Consider the following 19,960-nt stretch of genomic DNA (forward strand, 5'->3'; position numbering starts at 1 on the left):
ACTTGATGTTGTGAAGAAAAAACTCCTGTGTAATACATATGAATGTAATACGTAATTATGTTTCATAGCTTAAGTTATGTATATAGACGAATCCAACGAGCCAAGTCATGGTCAGGATTTGGTCGGCCATCTTTTGGGTAGCCGCTAGCACCAACCTGGTGTTTTGAGCTCTCAATTGTGCAAATAAAAGCCGCCTAACACCTAGAGAAGATGCAAGGACGAGGAGGGTTAATAGAATAATACAATAGAGATAATTCCGCAGGTAATCCCGTCGCATCTATTCATACATAGTCCTTTTGTTCGCAAGTACATCCATTTGTAGCGTTTGATACCGCGTGTAGTTAATTCGATTATTATGTCACTTCAACAGCGAAGGGAACTGTAGGGCCTATTGTGTTGTAAATTTTAATCATTCTTTTGTCTACCTGTGTTTTCGCGGAAGGTGTAAAACGGGTGATGGAATGCAGTTTAAAATTTCCGCCAAGGCCGAATCATTTTACATTTTGGGTGCATTGTAGCCGACGGCTACCCAACTAAAGGCTGCTAGTCAGGTGTAGGAATGCGTGAATTTAGATTCGTCTATACTTGCTTACTCCCCTCCCTCCACCTGGTAACAATGTTGGATCGGGTAATAAGCGCAACCGCGTCTACTACAGCTTTGCTATAATTCACCAGCGAATGTAGTCGGTTTTCCTTCATTGTTCAAAACGTGACATCCCAGCAAACACAAAACGTTTTCGACATCATTCGCAAAAGGTTATAAAAGGTTGTCAGAAAACGTTTAAATGTCGGGTTATATAAAGGGTATATTAAGAGTATAAAACGTTTTCATAACCTTAAAAAACATATTTTTGATAATCTACTGCTCAGCAAACAAAAATGTTTTACAGAAAACGTTTAAATGTTGGGTTATATAAAGGGTATAAAAACGTTTTAATAACATTCCAAAAACATTCTTGAAAACTTGATACAAAACATGTTATTTTGGGGTTGAAAAAATATTTTTGCGAAAAATGTTTGCCCAAAATATTTTCAATAACGTTTTAAAAACGTTTTCATGACCTTTATATAACCCGACATTTAAATGTTATTAAAAGGTTTTGAAAAAAACATTTTAAGAACATTTCTGTGTTTGCTGGGTTCAAATATTTTATAACATAATGTTATTTAAGTATTGACACAATATTTGGCAAAAATGTTTGCAAAAAATAGTTTACAATAACATTTTTTGAAAACATTTAAAAGTATTGTTGTAGTGTGTTTTCATACAAAACGTTTTAAAACGTTATCATGACCTTTATATAACCCGACATTTTAATGTTATTAAAACGTTTTTACCTAAACCAAAAGCCAAAATATAACTTATTTAAAACGTTTTTATAACGTTTTTGTGTTTGCTGGGATGTACACCAATACAGCCCCCGAAATGGTCTACTTTTAGCGGACCTCAACTCCGAAACATTTTAGTGATAGTTAAAAATGCGATCCCCAACCCTTTGCTTACCTTTGGACGAATTTGTAGAAGTCTCCGTGTCGAAAAATGCCGTCGTACAAACATAGAAATGGCCACATTGCTTCAATCCCGTTAATGAATATTTCTTCCGAACTCCAATGGTTCCAACGTGGACGTCACAATGTATTTTATGATAGTCTCCTACACAGCCAGTTTATGTCAATCAAACGCTCGTTCATCCTAACAAACACGTGATAGCCGCATACAGTCTGGCTCGAGACTAATTTTATGAATGAACTATTTTCATCACTCGAGACCCTTTTCAAGAGTCATACGCATGCGCGATGGAGTTCTGGACCTGCCATTTTGCCACGTGGGTTCTGCTTGCTAGATATACCGGGTGAGAAAAATTACTTTTTGTTGACATTTATAGTTAATTGTCATTCTATCATGCAGAGGTGATGCAGCAGAACTTTTCACCACCAGATGTCGGCACTTTAGATGCTAAAAGGTTATTTACAAACTTCAAAGTTTGGATTAATATTCAATCACTAAATCCTAACATAATCGTTACCTTGTTCAGCTCATACGGTTTGCCATTCATCTTGTATATAATATATCCCAGCATCATACCAACAAGATACACTTGAATACGGACATACGGTTTGCCGTAAATGAAGTCATCGGTTTGGTCAATTCCGGGAGTAGTAGTTGTACGATTGTTGTAATACCTAGTAAGTAAGTAAAGTAAGTAAGTAGGTAAGTAAGTAAGTAAGTAAGTAAGTAAGTAAGTAAGTAAGTAAGTAAGTAAGTAAGTAAGTAAGTAAGTAAGTAAGTAAGTAAGTCATACTGCAGTTACTGTCCGTTTTCCTATACACAATACACAGTGCTCTCACCATTGACGCGTGACCTCTACAAATGATGTATGTTGGAAGAATGGACACTTGCCTAGTTAACATTACTGTGTGAAAAATAACCAGCCAATATTTTATTTATTCTCCAAAACTTCTAGCAAATATGTTTCTCTAACATGACCTAAAATTACAGCTAGGTTAGATGTTCAGAAATGGTCGCACTTTTGTAAAATATGAGTGAGGGCAAAGCATAGCTAGCTCATAGCTAGCCAACTCCCCGTGTTAATTGAATGGAGATTTGACCGAAAATACTGAGCTATATTGGTAACGGACCGCTCCGTTCTGAAGGATGCCACAAAAAAACGGTACAAGCTACATTTAAACTATTCAAAATAGGTTCTAGAAAATATAGTTTTGTAACATGTCCTAAATTTTTAGCTAATTTAGATGTTTGGAGAGGGTCGCACTTTTGTGTTTTAGGAAGGATATGTAAACGACAGATAACACCAAAAATATGAAGAAATTATTTCCAAACCGTGTTAAGTCAACAATCATTATGTTGCTCATTTTGAAGAATGCTGGTTAACAAAAAGCAGGTCTTTGTCTCATTTCGTGAACAAAGGTACACATACCATTGTTTCCTTTCGTTTCCTTTATAATCGGTTACCCAACTGAAGCTATAATACCAGCTTTATTGCGATGTCGCACATTGAAAACAGACACTTGTGCACAACCAGAGAAGATCTGATTTAATCAGTTGAGCTGCTTCAATGAGTGTTATCTTGGTTTAATAGCTTTTAATGGGGTTTAAGTCCTGCAAAGGTCGAGATGAATTCTACTGTAGACATGACTGCATCATGTAAGTAAGTAAGTAAGTAGGTAGGTAGGTAGGTAGGTAGGTAGGTAGGTAGGTAGGTAGATAAGTAAGTAAGTAAGTAAGTAAGTAAGTAAGTAAGTAAAACGTTATGTGCATGATATATTCATTAGTGACCTTGTGTGAAAAAAAAACGTCATTATTTTAATGTTTGTCCACGAGACATTACAAAAGTCAGCACACTCTATGTAAGGTATATTTGGAACAACTGTCATTTTCTTAACCTCATTGGTACTGAAGTAGAATGGAGTACCCAAAGTTGTATTGCCCTTGGTCTTCTTTAAAGTCCCATTCAGTGATCCCAGCGCAAATGTAATAAAAGTAAAATTGTTTATAAATTGCTTAAAAGTGATAAGTCATTCAAATTGTCATTTGGTATTTTTGAAATGAAATATTTGACAAATAAACGAAGCAAATAGCAGTATTGACGAAGTTGAAGCCCCATTCAAAAACATACAATAGGCCTATATAAATTACAGATTCATGTAAATGCCATATTTTGTTTTAAATACACGGATTTCGGCTGAATTACTAGCAGGCTATGTGAGCACATCAATGACAAAGGTACCAAATTATTAATTTTGATGAGCAAATGGGCCTTTAAAGTAGAAGAAATATTACCTTGTAGTTATTTTCACATTTTCCTTTACATTAAAAATGCTCATTCTCTATTTAAAAAACCATATATTTGTGAGCGGGTAATTCAAATATCGAAAGGAAATGCATGAACATTTTTACAAAATATCCTGTAAGTTGGACATGTTACAGGGTATAGAAAAATTGGAGTTGGAGTCGGGTGAAAAAGGAACTGAAAAAACGCAAAAGTCAATTATTTGACTCACCCTGTACTTACCAATGGGTAAAACACAATACGATATAAAATTAGAAACAAATTGAATGAAACGAAGTATGAAAAATGTGGTTCATAAACTCTCTAATCAGCGACTTACGGAGCGTCGGATCCATATGCTGGAAGTCCCCAATACCAGCAAACGTAAGCCGTAGAACCAAATGATACGCCACACAGCAAGGCAACTAAACTTACTCCCCATTTCCTGGATCTAAATATGGAGGAGAAAACCCTTGTAAGAAAAAAAAAAACATTCCAGTAAAGTACATGTGGGACATCATCCCTTATAAACAATGCAATGGCCAAATGAAATACCGTAAAACGTAAATCTAGAAGAACATCTACTTGTAGATGATGAGTCCTTTGGACAAAACCAGCGCCAGTGGAGGCCATTTACTTAGCTGGCCAACTTGGGAAATTGTGTCTAGTCGGCACTGCCGGTAAAAATGAACATAAAAAAACTTACACGTATGTTTGAAGTATATATTAATAAAACAAATGCCGTTTCCTATTATAATAATCCTGGTACCGGCGATGTGAATTTTTGACTACATCTGGTGCAATCTTTACCTTTATTTTCAATGGCAACGGTACACTAAAAGGTACGTCATCGATCGCCCCGTGGTAATCAACGGCTTTTTTAAATATAAAAATACCCAAATGCCCTCGAAAACGCAAAATTCAAAATGCCTTTTTGTCACATTTTCTGTCACATGTGCAAAGTTCTTTGTCGTTGTAAAATAAAATAAAAGATATTAATCGGCCGATTTTGACGGACATTTAGAGGATGTATGAGGGGATAAATAACAAAACCATAATGTCCACCTCCACCCCAAACCAGGGCAAACCGTTATAATGATGCGCGCCATCCAAAATGCTCTTTATTGCTAAATAATTTAGAATCATTCGCACGTTTAGGAAATAATTTAATTTAGGCCCGCTTCGCACGAATCTATTCCAATTAAAACCAAATTTGACCATTTTAAGCTTCAAAATGTTATATTTACATATTTCCTTTCTTAGCTCAACAAGAAATCCCCTCCCCCTTGCTGAAGTTCTGTATACGCGCCTGTCTTTGTATTGGAATTGGCATATTAATATCATGATAGAGTAGCTCTTACTCACTTGTACAAGCAATAGATAATAAACGGACTAATGATAAAAAACTGCATGTCGTTGGAAAGGTACCAACCCCATCCCATGCACTGCAAAAGAAAATAGAAAATGGATTTATTTTACGTCGCTAGAACCATAGACATACCACTTGTTTGTCTGGGGCTAGAACAGAACTGGCATGTGTAAGGCCAATGAAAATTGATATGTGGTATCGGCTTTTACTACATTTTTTACTATATTTATTGTTATTATTATTGTTATTTATTTATCATTTATTTATTGGTTGTTTTATTAGGCATTATGGCGCTTGATTTTGATTTGGAGATCCTGGAAAATTACATGGGCAATTTTTTAAGATTCAAGGCTGGTTAGTTAATTGTCATTTGTATCTCGATAATTCATCTTTGTTAATTAACATAAAGGTGATTAATAATACGCATACGCTCAGCAATTTGACATGCCCGGCGCATCGAACCATTCTCCGTCTGCATAATATGACTACCTCCCTCTATATGTCAGGGCGCAAAATTTAATTAAAATACGCTATTTACATATCAATGCGCTTAAAGCTAATTTTTAAAGCCCTCTCCAGGAATATCTCTATGTCTCTAGATCGATTTCACAATTATTCATATCTACCACATGTTTTATTGTATTATCATGTTCTTACACTGTCCAGCTCTTACACAAAGGCAAGCTCTTACACTGTCTCTTATAATATTCATTACTCTCAGACGAGACCTATACAACTTACCTGCTCATTCAGATTTCCTGGGAATGGATAGAGATTGCTGATATAAAGAAGATTCGTCCACCAGTATTTCTGACATGCCTCACTCGATAGTTTTAAACTGTCGTCTTTTCCTCCTCCTTTACCAAGATACGGAGTCAACGTAGCAAATATTGCCAGTGTTACCATGTACAAGGGCGTTATGCGCCAGAAACGATGGAAATAAAATAGAAACCAGTTGATACGTCCAGACGTCTTCCTTAGTTCTTTAAGCGTCAGATATGTCACCAGAAAACCACTGAAATGTCACAAAACTGATTTTGTCAATATTTTATTTAATACACTCAACTGCATAATGCATTTACAACATCAGTGCAGTGAAGGCACGTGTATTTTTCATGGTGAAGTCTAGAGTAAACAAATATGAGACTTGCCATTAAAATTGGGTGGAAATGGAACATCTTTGAATATCAAAGACTTTAGGACTTAAAGGGAAGCAACATTATTGTGCATAAAAAAGTCGAAAATTAAAAAGTAGTTATTACAAATGACATTAATATTGTGTATTTCAGTTCAATAGCCAACATTAACATGCGAGTCCTACGGGAGGCGTTTTTGTGACATAAGGCCTTGGACTCATTGATGCTTTACCAGAGCTATGGTCATCGAAATTTGGACAACTGAGAAAGTGCTCCAAAATAGTATATGGATACCTCATTTCAGTCCCTTATTTCCCTTAATCAAACGCCTCATTTTCAGCCACTGACTGTAGACCATTGATTTTATGCGTCCCAGCAAACACAAGAACGTTTTAAAAACGTTTTAAATAAGTTATATTTTGGCTTTTGGTTTAGGTAAAAGCGTTTTAATAACATTAAAATGTCGGGTTATATAAAGGGCATGATAACGTTTTAAAACGTTTTGTATGAAAACACATTACAATAATATTTTTAAATGTTTTCAAAAAATGTTATTGTAAACTATTTTTGCAAACATATTTGCCAAATATTGTGTCAATACTTAAATAACATTATGTTCAAATATTTGAACCCAGCAAACACAGAAATGTCCTTAAAATGTTCTTTTCAAAACCTTTTAATAACATTTAAATGTCGGGTTATATAAAGGTCATAAAAACGTTTCTAAAACGTTATTGAAAATATTTTGGGCAAACATTTTTCGCAAAATATTTTTTCAACTCCCAAAATAACATTCTGTTTAGAATGTTTTGTATCAAGTTTTCAAGAATGTTTTTGGAATGTTATTAAAACGTTTTTATACCCTTTATATAATCCGACATTTAAACGTTTTCTGTAAAACATTTTTGTTTGCTGAGCAGTAGATTATCAAAAGTCAACTCGTCAACTTTCATTACATACTAACTGACCCTCGTACATCATGTACGAGAACGTACCTCAATAAGAAGAACGTATCGACAGAGAATGTGCCATTAAGTACCGCAAAAAATGCCGTCTTGTCGAGCTGGGCAAAAAGATGTGCAGGATTATCTGTTTTAAAAATGTGCAAAATAGAAATTAACATCAAATTCTTCAAATATCAAATTCAACCATTCTAAGACAAACATTATTTGAAATTCGTCAATATAGTTTGTAAAAAAAGTAATGAAATACTTATAATTATATACCTGTAAAACATCTTCATTTCAGAATACACTTGATTATACTAATCTTGATTAATTAATTATTCTATTTTCTATAACGAAAGGAAATCTGTGACAAATTCCTTTGGTTTGCGAGCAAGAAATTCCGGCAAGCTGTCGACCAGTTATGAATAATTCACATTGATCCGTTGTTATCAATGATTATGGTAGGCAATAAAACCTGTGAAAAATTAGCAAACCTTTGCTGGTTCATTGCAGGGCTCCCACCTCTCACAAACGAGCTCAGTAAAAAAAACACATTTGACCACTGATTTGTGTTTCTTACCATAACGTAGTCCAAACGGAAATGAAGTGGCATGACCCAGTATCACCCACCACATGCTAAGCACTCTGATACCGTTAAGAGCACCTAACATCGAAGAGGACGATCCCGTGGAGAATATCTTTTCGGTGTTGTGAAAAATTGAGAATGACATCAACAGTCGGTCAGTAATAGCTGTCAGAAAGAATAATGCATCAACTTGAAATAAGGACTTTGTATGAAACGATTCTCATAATCAAAATCGACATTCAATGTCAGTGTAAACATGTAAATAAAATAATTTCATACAGACTAGCCCCGATATGTATATATTATAAATGGGAATAAAATCAAGGACGACAAACATTTCCAAAAGAAGTATTTCAGTTTGACGAAAGTTCCGTTTTCATTTTTAATTGCCATATGCTTATTCTTGCGCAAGGAAGGTTGTTGAATTCGCATACTACGGCTACCGAACACCAAGAGGACGGGGTATAATTGAAGACCGAATTAAAGACTAGTTTGCGTCTGACGTCAGGACAAAGGCGCGTTGTGATTGGTTGCTGACCTACGCAGTACGACATTTTTGGTCTGGTTGACAGGATATCATACACAAACTAGTGTTTTTAATTCTGTCTTCCATTATAGCAATAAGCACAGTACAAAACGAGTTTTATCATACACATGAGCTGTTGTATGGTCAAATTGACCTATTAGGTTGTTATAACTTCGTGGAGCGGTATCGAACAAACTCAATCAAACATTTTCGAAACAAATATAAAACACAGCTAATCTCATTTTACAACTAGTTCTTGGAGCCCCGTTTTTGTTCTTGTGTGATAGGCTTAATATACTCTGTTTGTTTGTTGTTGTATTAATTTAGTTTTGTAAGGGGATGTTCAATGCTGGCCTTATTGGCCTTTCGATCATCTCCTCCATAATTGTCTGTTTTATTTTTATGACGTTGATTTCTTTGTATTTTGTTGTTTTTTATTATGGAAATAAAAGATTCATTCATTCATTCATATCGTAATCTATTTTTTGACAAATTTCTGATTGTCCTTGAAATACTTTTACTTTGCCTTTAAGTGGGTACTACACCCCTCAATAAATTTGTGTATATTTTTGCATTTTTCTCAAAAACTAATAACACACTGGTAACAAAAGTTATGTGTATTATAGGGGCAAGGAATCAATTACTACACTGGAATTTCAGTGACCCAAGACAAGCGGTTCGTTATTTATGATAAGAAATAAGGTACCGCTAGGATGTACCTCATTTCCTATCATATATGCTGAACCGCTTGTCTTGAGTTACTGAAATTTCAGTGTAGTAATTGGATCCCTTGCCCCAATAATATACATAACTTTTGTTACCAGTGTGTTATTATTTTTTGAGAAAATGCACAAATAGTCACAAATTTACCACAGGGGTGTAGTACCCCCTTAAAGCCCTTTTGGGATCGGATAGCAACGTTTGTACGGTATTTTTTGTGGAACATAAGAGCACATCAGACATATCGAATTGCATTTTGAATACGAGGAATGTCCTTCTGATATCAAATAATTTGGATTTTTTTTTAAATTCGCGATATAATTTTTTTTTTATTTTTGATAATTAACAGTCCTCGAAGTAAATTTCATCAATCTAATGATATGTACTTAAAGTGTATACTGGTATATAGCTGGGAGGAAAAGCCGTCCATTGTTGATCTTTCGTATTGAAGATAGACATTTTTTCCCAAAAGACCTCAAGTTTTAAGGTCTTTTTCACAGTAAGTTTCGAATAGAGAAGGGTGATAACTCTTGACTGTCCAAATCCGTCATGGTGCTGTTTGGACATTTACAATCTAAGTCACACATGAAAGTACACCGTTTGCCTTGCCTTAGTCTGCCAATTGGCGGAAGAAGTAAACTGATTCTGATATCCACCATAAACAGCGGCGCTTTGAGACTATTATAGATCAAAAGTGCTGTACAAATCGAAATTATACTGTGCACAATAGAGCATTTCAAAAGTGACAAATTTGGGCATTTCCTCATGCATACAGAATGATTTTAGAAATAATTCTTTGTTTTACCGGTAACCAATGGGGAAACGGCAAGAGGCCATCAGAGGATTGATCCCGCCCAAAGGTATAGACTAGCCGTGCAGCCTTATTTTGAAATTGCTGCAAGCGTTTCAGGTCTACTTTGCGAGAGTTGGCATAATCAATGGAGGTTATATTACGTTTAGTGTCATTAAGATATTACTTTTGTTTTAAATGTACGGGTTCATTTTTAGATGCTCACCTAGTTTATGACTATCTACATTCCTGCTTCCGTAGGTTTCGTCTTCAATCACTAGTTGGGTAGTTCCATTAGACTTAGAATCCACTGCCGATAACGCATTATTCTTCTCATCGTCATATGTTCTAGGCTCCTCATACCCAGGGGGTTGGTCATCAGTCGAATTGCGAGTATCACTTTCCCCGGTTCCAACGCATTTCTCAGACGTTGCACCGGAAGAAAATGAGCTCTCGTATTCTCCTTTGTCACCTTTGCGGTTATCATCGTGCACAATTTGTTCATAAACGTTTTCTTGGGCTTTAGGGTTTGACTTTCCATGTTTAAGTTCTTCTAAAACGGAAGTCACGTAGTCATGAGAGGTCACGTGGTAGACAGTTCCGGTTAGAACAATAAGTGCAAAGAAGGACAAAATACATCTATAAGGCAATAAAAAAAATCATGACATAAAACTTTGTTTAACAAAGCTACAAAGATATGCGAAAACATAAGGCGCTAAATCCATATTAGTGAAATAGGAGAAAATCATCGTTTTTTAAATTAAAAGCCTTATTGGTATGTATTCATTTATTTTTTGGTTTTAAATGTTAGTTCTCATGTCAGTAACTACAAAAACACCTATTTTTGAGATCCTGATTATAATGTTTAATTGTAAGTATTCTTTTATTAAACAGCTTGAAGTGGATTTAGCGCCTTTTGGAAACAAAATATCCAATAACCGAGGATTTAGCGCCTTTTGGAAACAAAATATTCAATGATATTCAAAATAATTTGCAATATTAAACAAAATACACACAAACAATTTTTTTAAAGCAAACTGCACTTTATTTCAACAATGTAATGATATTTATTCACTAAAAGCTTGAAAATGTGAAAAAATTGTGCAAATTGTTTTCAACAAATTTACAACGAAAATTCTGTCAAATCATTCAATTTTGCACGTAAAGTGTCGTCTGTGCTTGCTGGGGTGTACTAGTGTGTGTACAAGTTGAAATTCTAAAATTTTGTGATTTAAATTTTGATCAATAGTTTTGATCAATTTTGTTGCAATTTTAGTCTTTAATTCCCTACTGAGCACGGTGATTGGTCGGAAGGATTTAGCGCCTTTTGGAAATAAACTGAAATGGATTTAGCGCCTTTTGGAAAAAAAAGGCAAATTTCTGGCCCACCCTGTAATGGGATTGAGCTCCTTTTGGAAAAAATAGTTTGATTCCATGAAACTTATGATGTAACACTATACATTGGTACCAATAACTCAATTTTTTCCAAAAGTGGATTTAGCGCCTTTTGAAACAAGCTCTTTACATGTACAAGCCGATATTAAACATGGATATCAGATTGACTTACAAAGTTGCAATGGCGCCGCCACTCCATGGAATGTCCTCAAAACAGTCGTAGTAAATATTGTCGGCGCCTCTTATTGGTCCAAGGTCTGTTAACGTACACAGATCACAAGTTAATGTTAAACCTTTTTTGGGACACACAGAATCAATAGGCATCTAGACTCTAAATCCTAGCGTATTAAGGGACCGTTTACAAACACTTGTAACAGGGGGACCTGACGCAAAAAGAAAAATTCACATGTTTTTTTCAGGGCCCCCCTTTCGGATCCTAAAATCATTTCCGGCCCCTTCCATTTGGCCATGAAAAATGAACATAAACCCCATTGATAATAGTAGTGTAAACTCATGTTCTTCGAGAAAAATTAAGGTGATATTTTTATAGCCAGACCCCCACACACACACACCCCCCCCCCCCCCCACACACACACACACACACACACACTTTCAGAGGATAAAAGTATTCAGGGCCCTCCTTTTACACGACTGTATTGTCGAGGCCCATCACTATAACAACCGCCTTAAGGGCTCAGGGAGGAGCAAACTTAAAAGTAATTTGAGAGGTGAAGCCACGCGCGTTACCTCCAAATCACAATGCTGGGTAATAGCCGGGCCAGCGAGTGCAAATGTGGTTTTATTTTGGAAGGCGTTTGTTATAAATTTTGGGGCATTTTTCCCACATTTGATATTTTGGTGATATTTTAAGAAAGCGACATTCCAAAGACAAACCTTCAATGAACACATACCCTGTTACTGTTGATACAGCTCATTTCCACATACCTTTTTGTGCGAGCCCTACACCTATATCCGGGACCTATATCCATTTCAAATTGAAGTGCCCCCCCCTCCGGGCCCGGTGTGCAATCGGCTTGAACATGTGCACAAAAGCATACGAATAATGCCGATATTATTAACATACTGATGAAAGATTAGGAGCAGGTGGTCAATTTTCGTTTTTATTTTTGTTATTTTCTGTCACCACTGGTCACATTTCTATCCAATTGATTAACTTACAAGTTTTATGAGCTGTTGCCAAATCTTCAGCTGAACAACTTGCCGGCCAACAGCTACCTACAGCTGCGTATATGGGAATCTATACAGGATGGGAAATATGAAGATTCATGTAAACCAGAAGACAACAATGTAATGTCATAATCATCATCATAATCATCGTCATCATAATCATCGTCATCGTCATCAATCATCATCATCATCTTCATCATCATCATTACCATCATCGCCTTCTTCGTCATCGTCATCATCATCACCATCATCACCTTCTTCGTCATCATCATCATCATCACCATCATCATCATCATCATCATCATCATCATCATCATCATCATCATCATCATCATCATTGAAAATGATTATTATAATAATACATACAAGATTCACTGCAGGTGCTTGCATCATACAATATTGGACATCAAATGGGAGTGCATCGTCTTCTTTGGTAAGTCCAGTACAAAGTTCATAGGCTCCTGGTGATTTAGCATTCCCAGTAAACAACGCCTTAAACCAAGCTGTTACGTCACCCCATGAAGCCCACACTATCGTTCGAAAAAAAAGAGTGAAACAAAACAGCAAAACACAAAATGAAGCTGTATTGTCTTCATACATTTTATAAAACGAATTCAAACTATGCAACCGTTTAGTGCAGAGTACATTTAATTACTTTAATTGGTGCCACTCGCAGGTTTGTAACTCCATTCTGCACAGGTTGATCCAGGTGAAAAGGACAGCCAGAAAGAAAGAAAGAAAGAAAGAAAGAAAGAAAGAAAGAAAGAAAGAAAGAAAGAAAGAAAGAAAGAAAGAAAGAAAGAAAGAAAGAAAGAAAGAAAGAAAGAAAGAAAGAAAGAAAGAAAGAAAGAAAGAAAGAAAGAAAGAAAGAAAGAAAGAAAGAAAGAAAGAAAGAAAGAAAGAAAGAAAGAAAAAAAAATCTTCAATATGAAAGGTCAAAATTTTCAATTGATCGTCGGCTTTTCCTCCCAGCTACATACACTTTAAGACTATATCATTAAATTTATAAAATTTACTTCGAGGACTGTTATATCTCCAAAATGTGAAAAATATCAAATTTTAATAATTTGTCATAAAATTTGTATTATATCGTGAATTTCATAAAATGAAAATTATTTGATATCAGAAAGACATTCTTCGTATTCAGAATGCAATTCGATAGGTCTGATGTGCTCTCATGTCCCACAAAAATGATGTCGAAACGCTCAAAACGCTCATTCCAGTTCCCTTAAGTATATTATTTTCACCTTTTGTATTCAAAATTTATTTTTTATTCTGTGCTCTTTTTATATTTGTAATTTTATATCGTTCTCCTTTTTGACTCATTGACACTTCCTGTCAACCCCCAGTGTCAAACACTACGATTGAGCCGTAAACTCGGCAAATTGTATTCCGAGTTACAGTGTAAAATGTGTGTGAAGGTCGTATTCATAGCTATCACAATTCAGTGCGACAAGTATCTCATCAAACACTGTTTAAATCAATCAATAATACTATTGCTGAAGAGGATAGAATAGTTCTTGTCTTTCTTTGCTCTGGCTAAATCCTGTTCAAGTGGTAGATAACAAAGAATTGTATTTTGTCTAGGTATGTATAATCAACATTTAACAACGAGAGGACATTTCTGAACCTCGTTGACTTGGGGATGATTTGAAATGACCGCCAATTATGACTGTTTGATATTTATTACCAGAAATGTGGAAATAGAGACACATGTAGAACCGATAAAAGATACAATTTTGTTGAAGGAACAGAGTTCAACAAACCATAACCCCGCTTCTGGATATCGTTTGAAGTCAAATGATATACCATTTTAAAGCTTATGATATACAGGGTGTCCCAGAAAAAATTACCGGGCGAATGAGTTTGGACGTAAGTCGAGAAATAGACATCAGAATCCAAAAATCAGAACATTACCGTGTAGCCCATCTTATTCTGCATACGTCAATGTTACTGGAATCGAATGACTGATTGCGAAGAAATAAGCGATTACACAACGCATGCGTCAAATCACTTCATTCCAAGAAGATCATTCAACACAATGCGCACTAGTGGTTAACTGTCAATGGGCTTCATATTTTGTTCTGTGAAATCCTTTTCTTCTTTTTAAACAATCTGTTTCGTGCAAAACAATTAATTAGGTTTTGTTCAAATTTGAAACCCTGCACGATATTGAAAATTAAAGTTTGCATGTAAGATGATGCTCGGTACTTGTAAAATTCTTTTTTCGTTAATGTTGATATAAATGTTGCATAAAGAATTATTGCAAAAAGAATTACAGTTGGCTTAAAAAATTATATTCTTGGAATATTTCCAAGAAATTGTAATGCAAAGTTTTAAATCTTTTAAAACTTCAACATAAATGTTGCATGGTATCGAAAATCACAAGTAAAGCTGTAAGCAATTGATTATTGTCATACCTGGCTCAAATGTTTTCGGAAAGTTAAAATATAACATATTTGCACAACTTAAAGAATTAAAGTTAGAAAGCGTCCAATTGCAGAAATCAAAGTTTTCCCGGACAAACTGTGATTCATCTTCAGTGAAAACATGAATAAAACAACACGATCGTATTATAAAATAGATAATGTGGACTAAATTTAATGAGATACACAAACTTTAGGAAGCGGTGAGCGATTATGAAAAAAGCGCCTGTTGATCAAACTTGGAATGAACTGCATTGTTACGCGCATTATGTAATCGTTAATTTCTTCGCAACCAGTCAACCGAATGAAATAAAATTTTCGTATGTGTTGCACAATACAATAGGCTATGCGCGGCATTTTAAATTTGTTGATTCTGATGTCTATTTCTCAACTTACGTTCAATTTTATTCACTCGGTAATTTTTTCTGGGTCACCCTGTATATTTTCTAAACACGAAATAATACAAAATTGACCGGGGCCGACTTTACGGCTGATTCGCGGTGTCCAGTCACATTTGGACATCCCCGTCTTGACTCCTTACGTCAATCACTTCCGAAATCTCAACCCTCTGAAAAGGACTTCTCTAGGCAAAGATTTTAATATTTAAAAATCTTACTCAATTTTATATCGTGTTTAAAATTTATTGTTTCCAATATAATGTGTTTCAATGTTGACTTCGTGACACATGGGAATGAATGAATGAATGAATGAATGAATGAATGAATGAATGATTGAATGATTGAATGAATGAATGAATGAATGAATGAATGAATGAATGAATGAATGAATGAATGAATGAATGAATGAATGAATGAATGAATGCATGAATGAATGAATGAATGAATTATTTAATTAAGTAATTATTTATTTATTTATTTATTTATTTATTTCAATGTTGACTTCGTGACACATGGGAATGAATGAATGAATGAATGAATGAATGAATGAATGAATGAATGAATGAATGATTGAATGAATGATTGAATGATTGATGAATGAATGAATGAATGAATGAATGAATGAATGAATGAATGAATGAATGAATGAATGAATGAATGAATGAATGAATGCATGAATGAATGAATGAATGAATTATTTAATTAAGTAATTATTTATTTATTTATTTATTTCAATGTTGACTTCGTGACACATGGGAATGAATGAATGAATGAATGAATGAATGAATGAATGAATGAATGAATGAATGAATGAATGAATGATTGAATGATTGAATGAATGAATGAATGAATGAATGAATGAATGAATGAATGAATGAATGAATGAATGAATGAATGAATGAATGAATGCATGAATGAATGAATGAATGAATTATTTAATTAAGTAATTATTTATTTATTTATTTATTTATTAACAGAAGATACACCAAACAATGTACTAGATGAGGCACAAGATCCCAAGGAAATGACAAGGAAACCGAGTTAGAGATGGAACGTATCCCTGTATTATGGATCCGTCATGATATTCGATTTTTATGAGCTGTCGTTTTTATTGTCCTTGTCCACAATCTTGCTGTCCTGAATAGTCATGTGCTACCAATAGTATCTATTTGATTTTAAGCTTAAACATCATGAAGTAGCTACGTGATTTTAGGGCTATTGTTTGTTTAATTTCAAAAATCTGAAACACTCATATACGTTTAAGGTGGTACTACACCCTTTGATAATTTGTGACTATTTTTGCATTTTTCTCAAAAAATAATAAAACACTGGTAACAAAAGTTATGTATATTATTGGGGCAAGGAATCCAGTTACTACACTGGAATTTCAGTGACTCAAGACAAGCGGTGCGTTATTTATGATAAGAAAAGAGGTACCGATAGAATGTACCTCATTTCGTAACATATATAATGAACAACTTGTCTTGAAGCACTGAAATGTCAGTGAAGTAATTGGATTTCTTGCCCCTATAATTTACATAACTTTTTTTACCAGTGTGTAGTTATATATGTCAAATTTCAGGATGGTGATTAGAAAAATATAATCTTAATAATACCAAATTGGGAGGATGATGCTGTCGATCGGGTTAAAGACCTTCAAGCTCTACATTTAATCATTGTTAACATATTGCAATAAAACATGCACAATATCACAATACATTCATTCATTTATTCATTCATTCATTCATTCATTCATTCATTCATTCATTTATTATTTCACTCATCAAATAGCAAAAAGCTAGAATACATACAAAATCATAATACAAGCAAAAGTGAGAGTGAAGGAATCGCAGGAAAGGCCAAGGATTATTTGGTTAATTCATCATTTGACATGGCAGCAGATTGTCACTTCAATGAAGTAACAGTAAGCTGTCACATCTTAATATAAATTAACCTAAATACTTGAAAAAAAGAAAGCAGATACAGACATTTTACACCATGAAGAGTTGCATACAGTTGTAACGTTTAAAGCTAAAGTAAAAATATAAAGTTCTGATTTTAGAATATCTGAAAAGAAACAAAAATGCATTTACAATAATCCACAGGCGACAGTGTGTTGAAATGTTGCTTGACTTTCCATTTTCCTTCTTTTTCTTTTCTGTTTTCTTTCCTTTTTCCTGTCTCCTTTTTCCCCTTGTCCCTCCAAATTGTTCCCCAAGATATTTCCAGGGTGGACTAGTCACCCCCTGGCCACGTCACTGCCGAACATTTATTTTGTATTCAACAGGGGTTAATCATATTGTTCTGCCATGATGCCCAGGGCATGCAGGGTGTAAGAACAGTCAGATCTTTGTTTCCACTGAATGCATATGCAGCATAATGCAGTATTAAGAAAGCAGATAATTGCTAGTCGAATGAGGCACATCATGCACCAGAGTCAGTGCTTTTGTACACGAAATTCGTTAATTGTGATGCAAAAACAAAATAATACTTACTTTTCAGAGCGTACACTTGAGCAGCTTCAAAATCAAGAAAAAATCTCGTGACATCATTATAACATTGCAGTGAAATATTCCCCAAAGGTGTTTCAGCCATTCCATCTACCCGTCCATTTACGACTTCGCCTTCTGTGTATTCCCTGGATTTGACGAGCAACCAATCACGGATATCATTTTGCCGTTTCCCGTCTATTTCTGCTTGAATACCTCCCTGATTCACAAGCTCTTTGAGCAACTTGTTATCAATTTTATCAATATCAAAACTAGTCAAAATATCAGCTTGGTTAACATATTTCACATTCGCAAAGCCTGGTATACGCTTTCGTGGTATTTCTACTTGATGACCATGATTTTGGTGCTCGGCGAACGCAAATGTGGCTAACATCACCACGAGTAAAATTTTAAGAGCCAGCGCCGCCGCCATCTTGATCAAAACTGGTTGCGAATGAGAACTGATAAAATGAGAACTGGAAAAATAGGCCCTATGTTAAATACATGTGTATATAATTACTCATTAGCTTGGTTACCTTATCTATAGACAGTTTACGTAAGTTCTATTTTCATGGATATCTTATCAATAATGGTTATCAAGATATAGAATCCACATAAGTTCCCCCTAACGCATTTTGAAATGAATCATACAAATATCTTATGAAATGTAAAAATGTAAAAAGTTTGTGTAGCCTTATTTGTTATACACATCAGGACCAATTTATAGCCCTTATTTGGTCCTTATTTCCCCAAATTGACCAAATAATAAAGATTGACATTCATTGCCAGTTAGAACTAACTAAAGGATTAGGAATTAGCCAAAGCTTTCATTTGGCAAAACAGGATAATAACTCCAAACAAATTAGTGTTGTATTTTTCTGGAATAGTGAGCAGTTTGTAATCATTGAGCGATTTAAATCTACCAAACAAATGACGTAGAATTTTGAAAATGGGAATGTATTTGCACTATTGGTTACAACAGCCTTTATAGGGTCGTAGTCACATGTTTTCCCCGAGACACTTTATATGGTTGTAATTACATGTTTTCTCTGAATCTGGAATACAAATTTAACACATAGCCTAACTTAATGCAAATATATACACCCAAAAAGCAAATTACACACCCAAAATAGCAAGTTCCTTGAGACATATGTAAGGGACCGTTCACAAACAATTGTTAGGAGGCCTGATGCAAAATGGGGGGCCCTTTAATGTTTTGACCCTCCTAAAAATTGACCAAAACTTTTCCAGGGAAAATTGAGTTTATATGCTTTTCTATGGGGTTGACCCATAATTTTCATGTCAAAAATGGGGGGCCCTGAAATTTTTGAGATCTGAAAAGGGGGCCCCGTACAATTTTCGCGATGACTTATCAGGCCCCCCTTTCAAGTGTTTGTAAACGGTCCCTTATTAACCCTCGTCCTGCTGAGCTACTTTTTGTAACACAAACTATGAAGAGTGGATTGTTGCAACCCCACTAATTATAAACGTCATATAGGTGACCCCGGAGTGACGTCACAAGCCGTTGACCTCCGTTGACAACAAATCCGATTCAGAAGTCAAGTTTGTAGTATTCTGTGGTTTGTCCCTTTTCAAATCGGCCAAAATACTACAATTTCTATAACTTCTCGACATGGGGCCTCCAGCCAACAACAAAAATAAAGACTCTCCTCTACATGTTCATGTGTTCAGCTTCACATAAAATGCAATTTTCGCCAAGTATTTAACCTTGATTTTACTGAAATCGGCCGAGAAATTTGCTCGATTCAAGGTCAAAACAGAACGTAAACAACTTAATGAGCTCTGCTACAAGTCTTCAAGTAGTCGCTAAGCTGCACAATCTATTGTGGGTTGAAAAGCGTAAGTGTAGCCGACTGTAGCGTCATGTAAAATCAGTACCCGGATGACCGGGGTGACATATACCATTATATTATAGAAATATATATCCTCTATCCAGTAGGGCTATGGGTTTTAAGAAATATATAGTCGCAAAATGTTGAGATTTTCGATGTAGGTCCATTAGTCCCACTGATAATAGGTATTGTATGGAAGGGTAGGTTGCATGGTGGTGGTTTATGGATCTTAAGCAAAAGGTACATATGTGACCGTACACGACAAATGAGCCGTAAATTCCCCTTGTCAATTTTGTTTTATTTCGTGTTTAAAAATTATATATATCATAAGCTTTAAAATGGTATA

The 19,960-nt window shown here is 35.0% G+C and overlaps 1 protein-coding gene across 1 annotated transcript; it reads right to left on the bottom strand.

Moving 5' to 3' along the window:
* Positions 1-1,997: 1,997 nt before the first annotated feature.
* Positions 1,998-18,194, bottom strand: LOC140150110 (O-acyltransferase like protein-like). Its single transcript, XM_072172114.1, has 9 exons — positions 17,768-18,194; positions 12,815-12,978; positions 12,440-12,518; positions 11,433-11,517; positions 10,092-10,504; positions 7,292-7,385; positions 5,902-6,175; positions 5,157-5,236; positions 1,998-2,184 (listed from the first exon to the last, which is right to left on the bottom strand). Exons 1-9 carry the CDS (start codon positions 18,192-18,194, stop codon positions 1,998-2,000), a joined length of 1,803 nt encoding a protein of 600 aa, XP_072028215.1.
* Between the last annotated feature and the right edge of the window lie 1,766 nt (positions 18,195-19,960).

Source organism: Amphiura filiformis, chromosome 4 (genome assembly GCF_039555335.1).
Source record: "Amphiura filiformis chromosome 4, Afil_fr2py, whole genome shotgun sequence".
Taxonomy (NCBI): Eukaryota; Metazoa; Echinodermata; class Ophiuroidea; order Amphilepidida; family Amphiuridae; genus Amphiura; species Amphiura filiformis.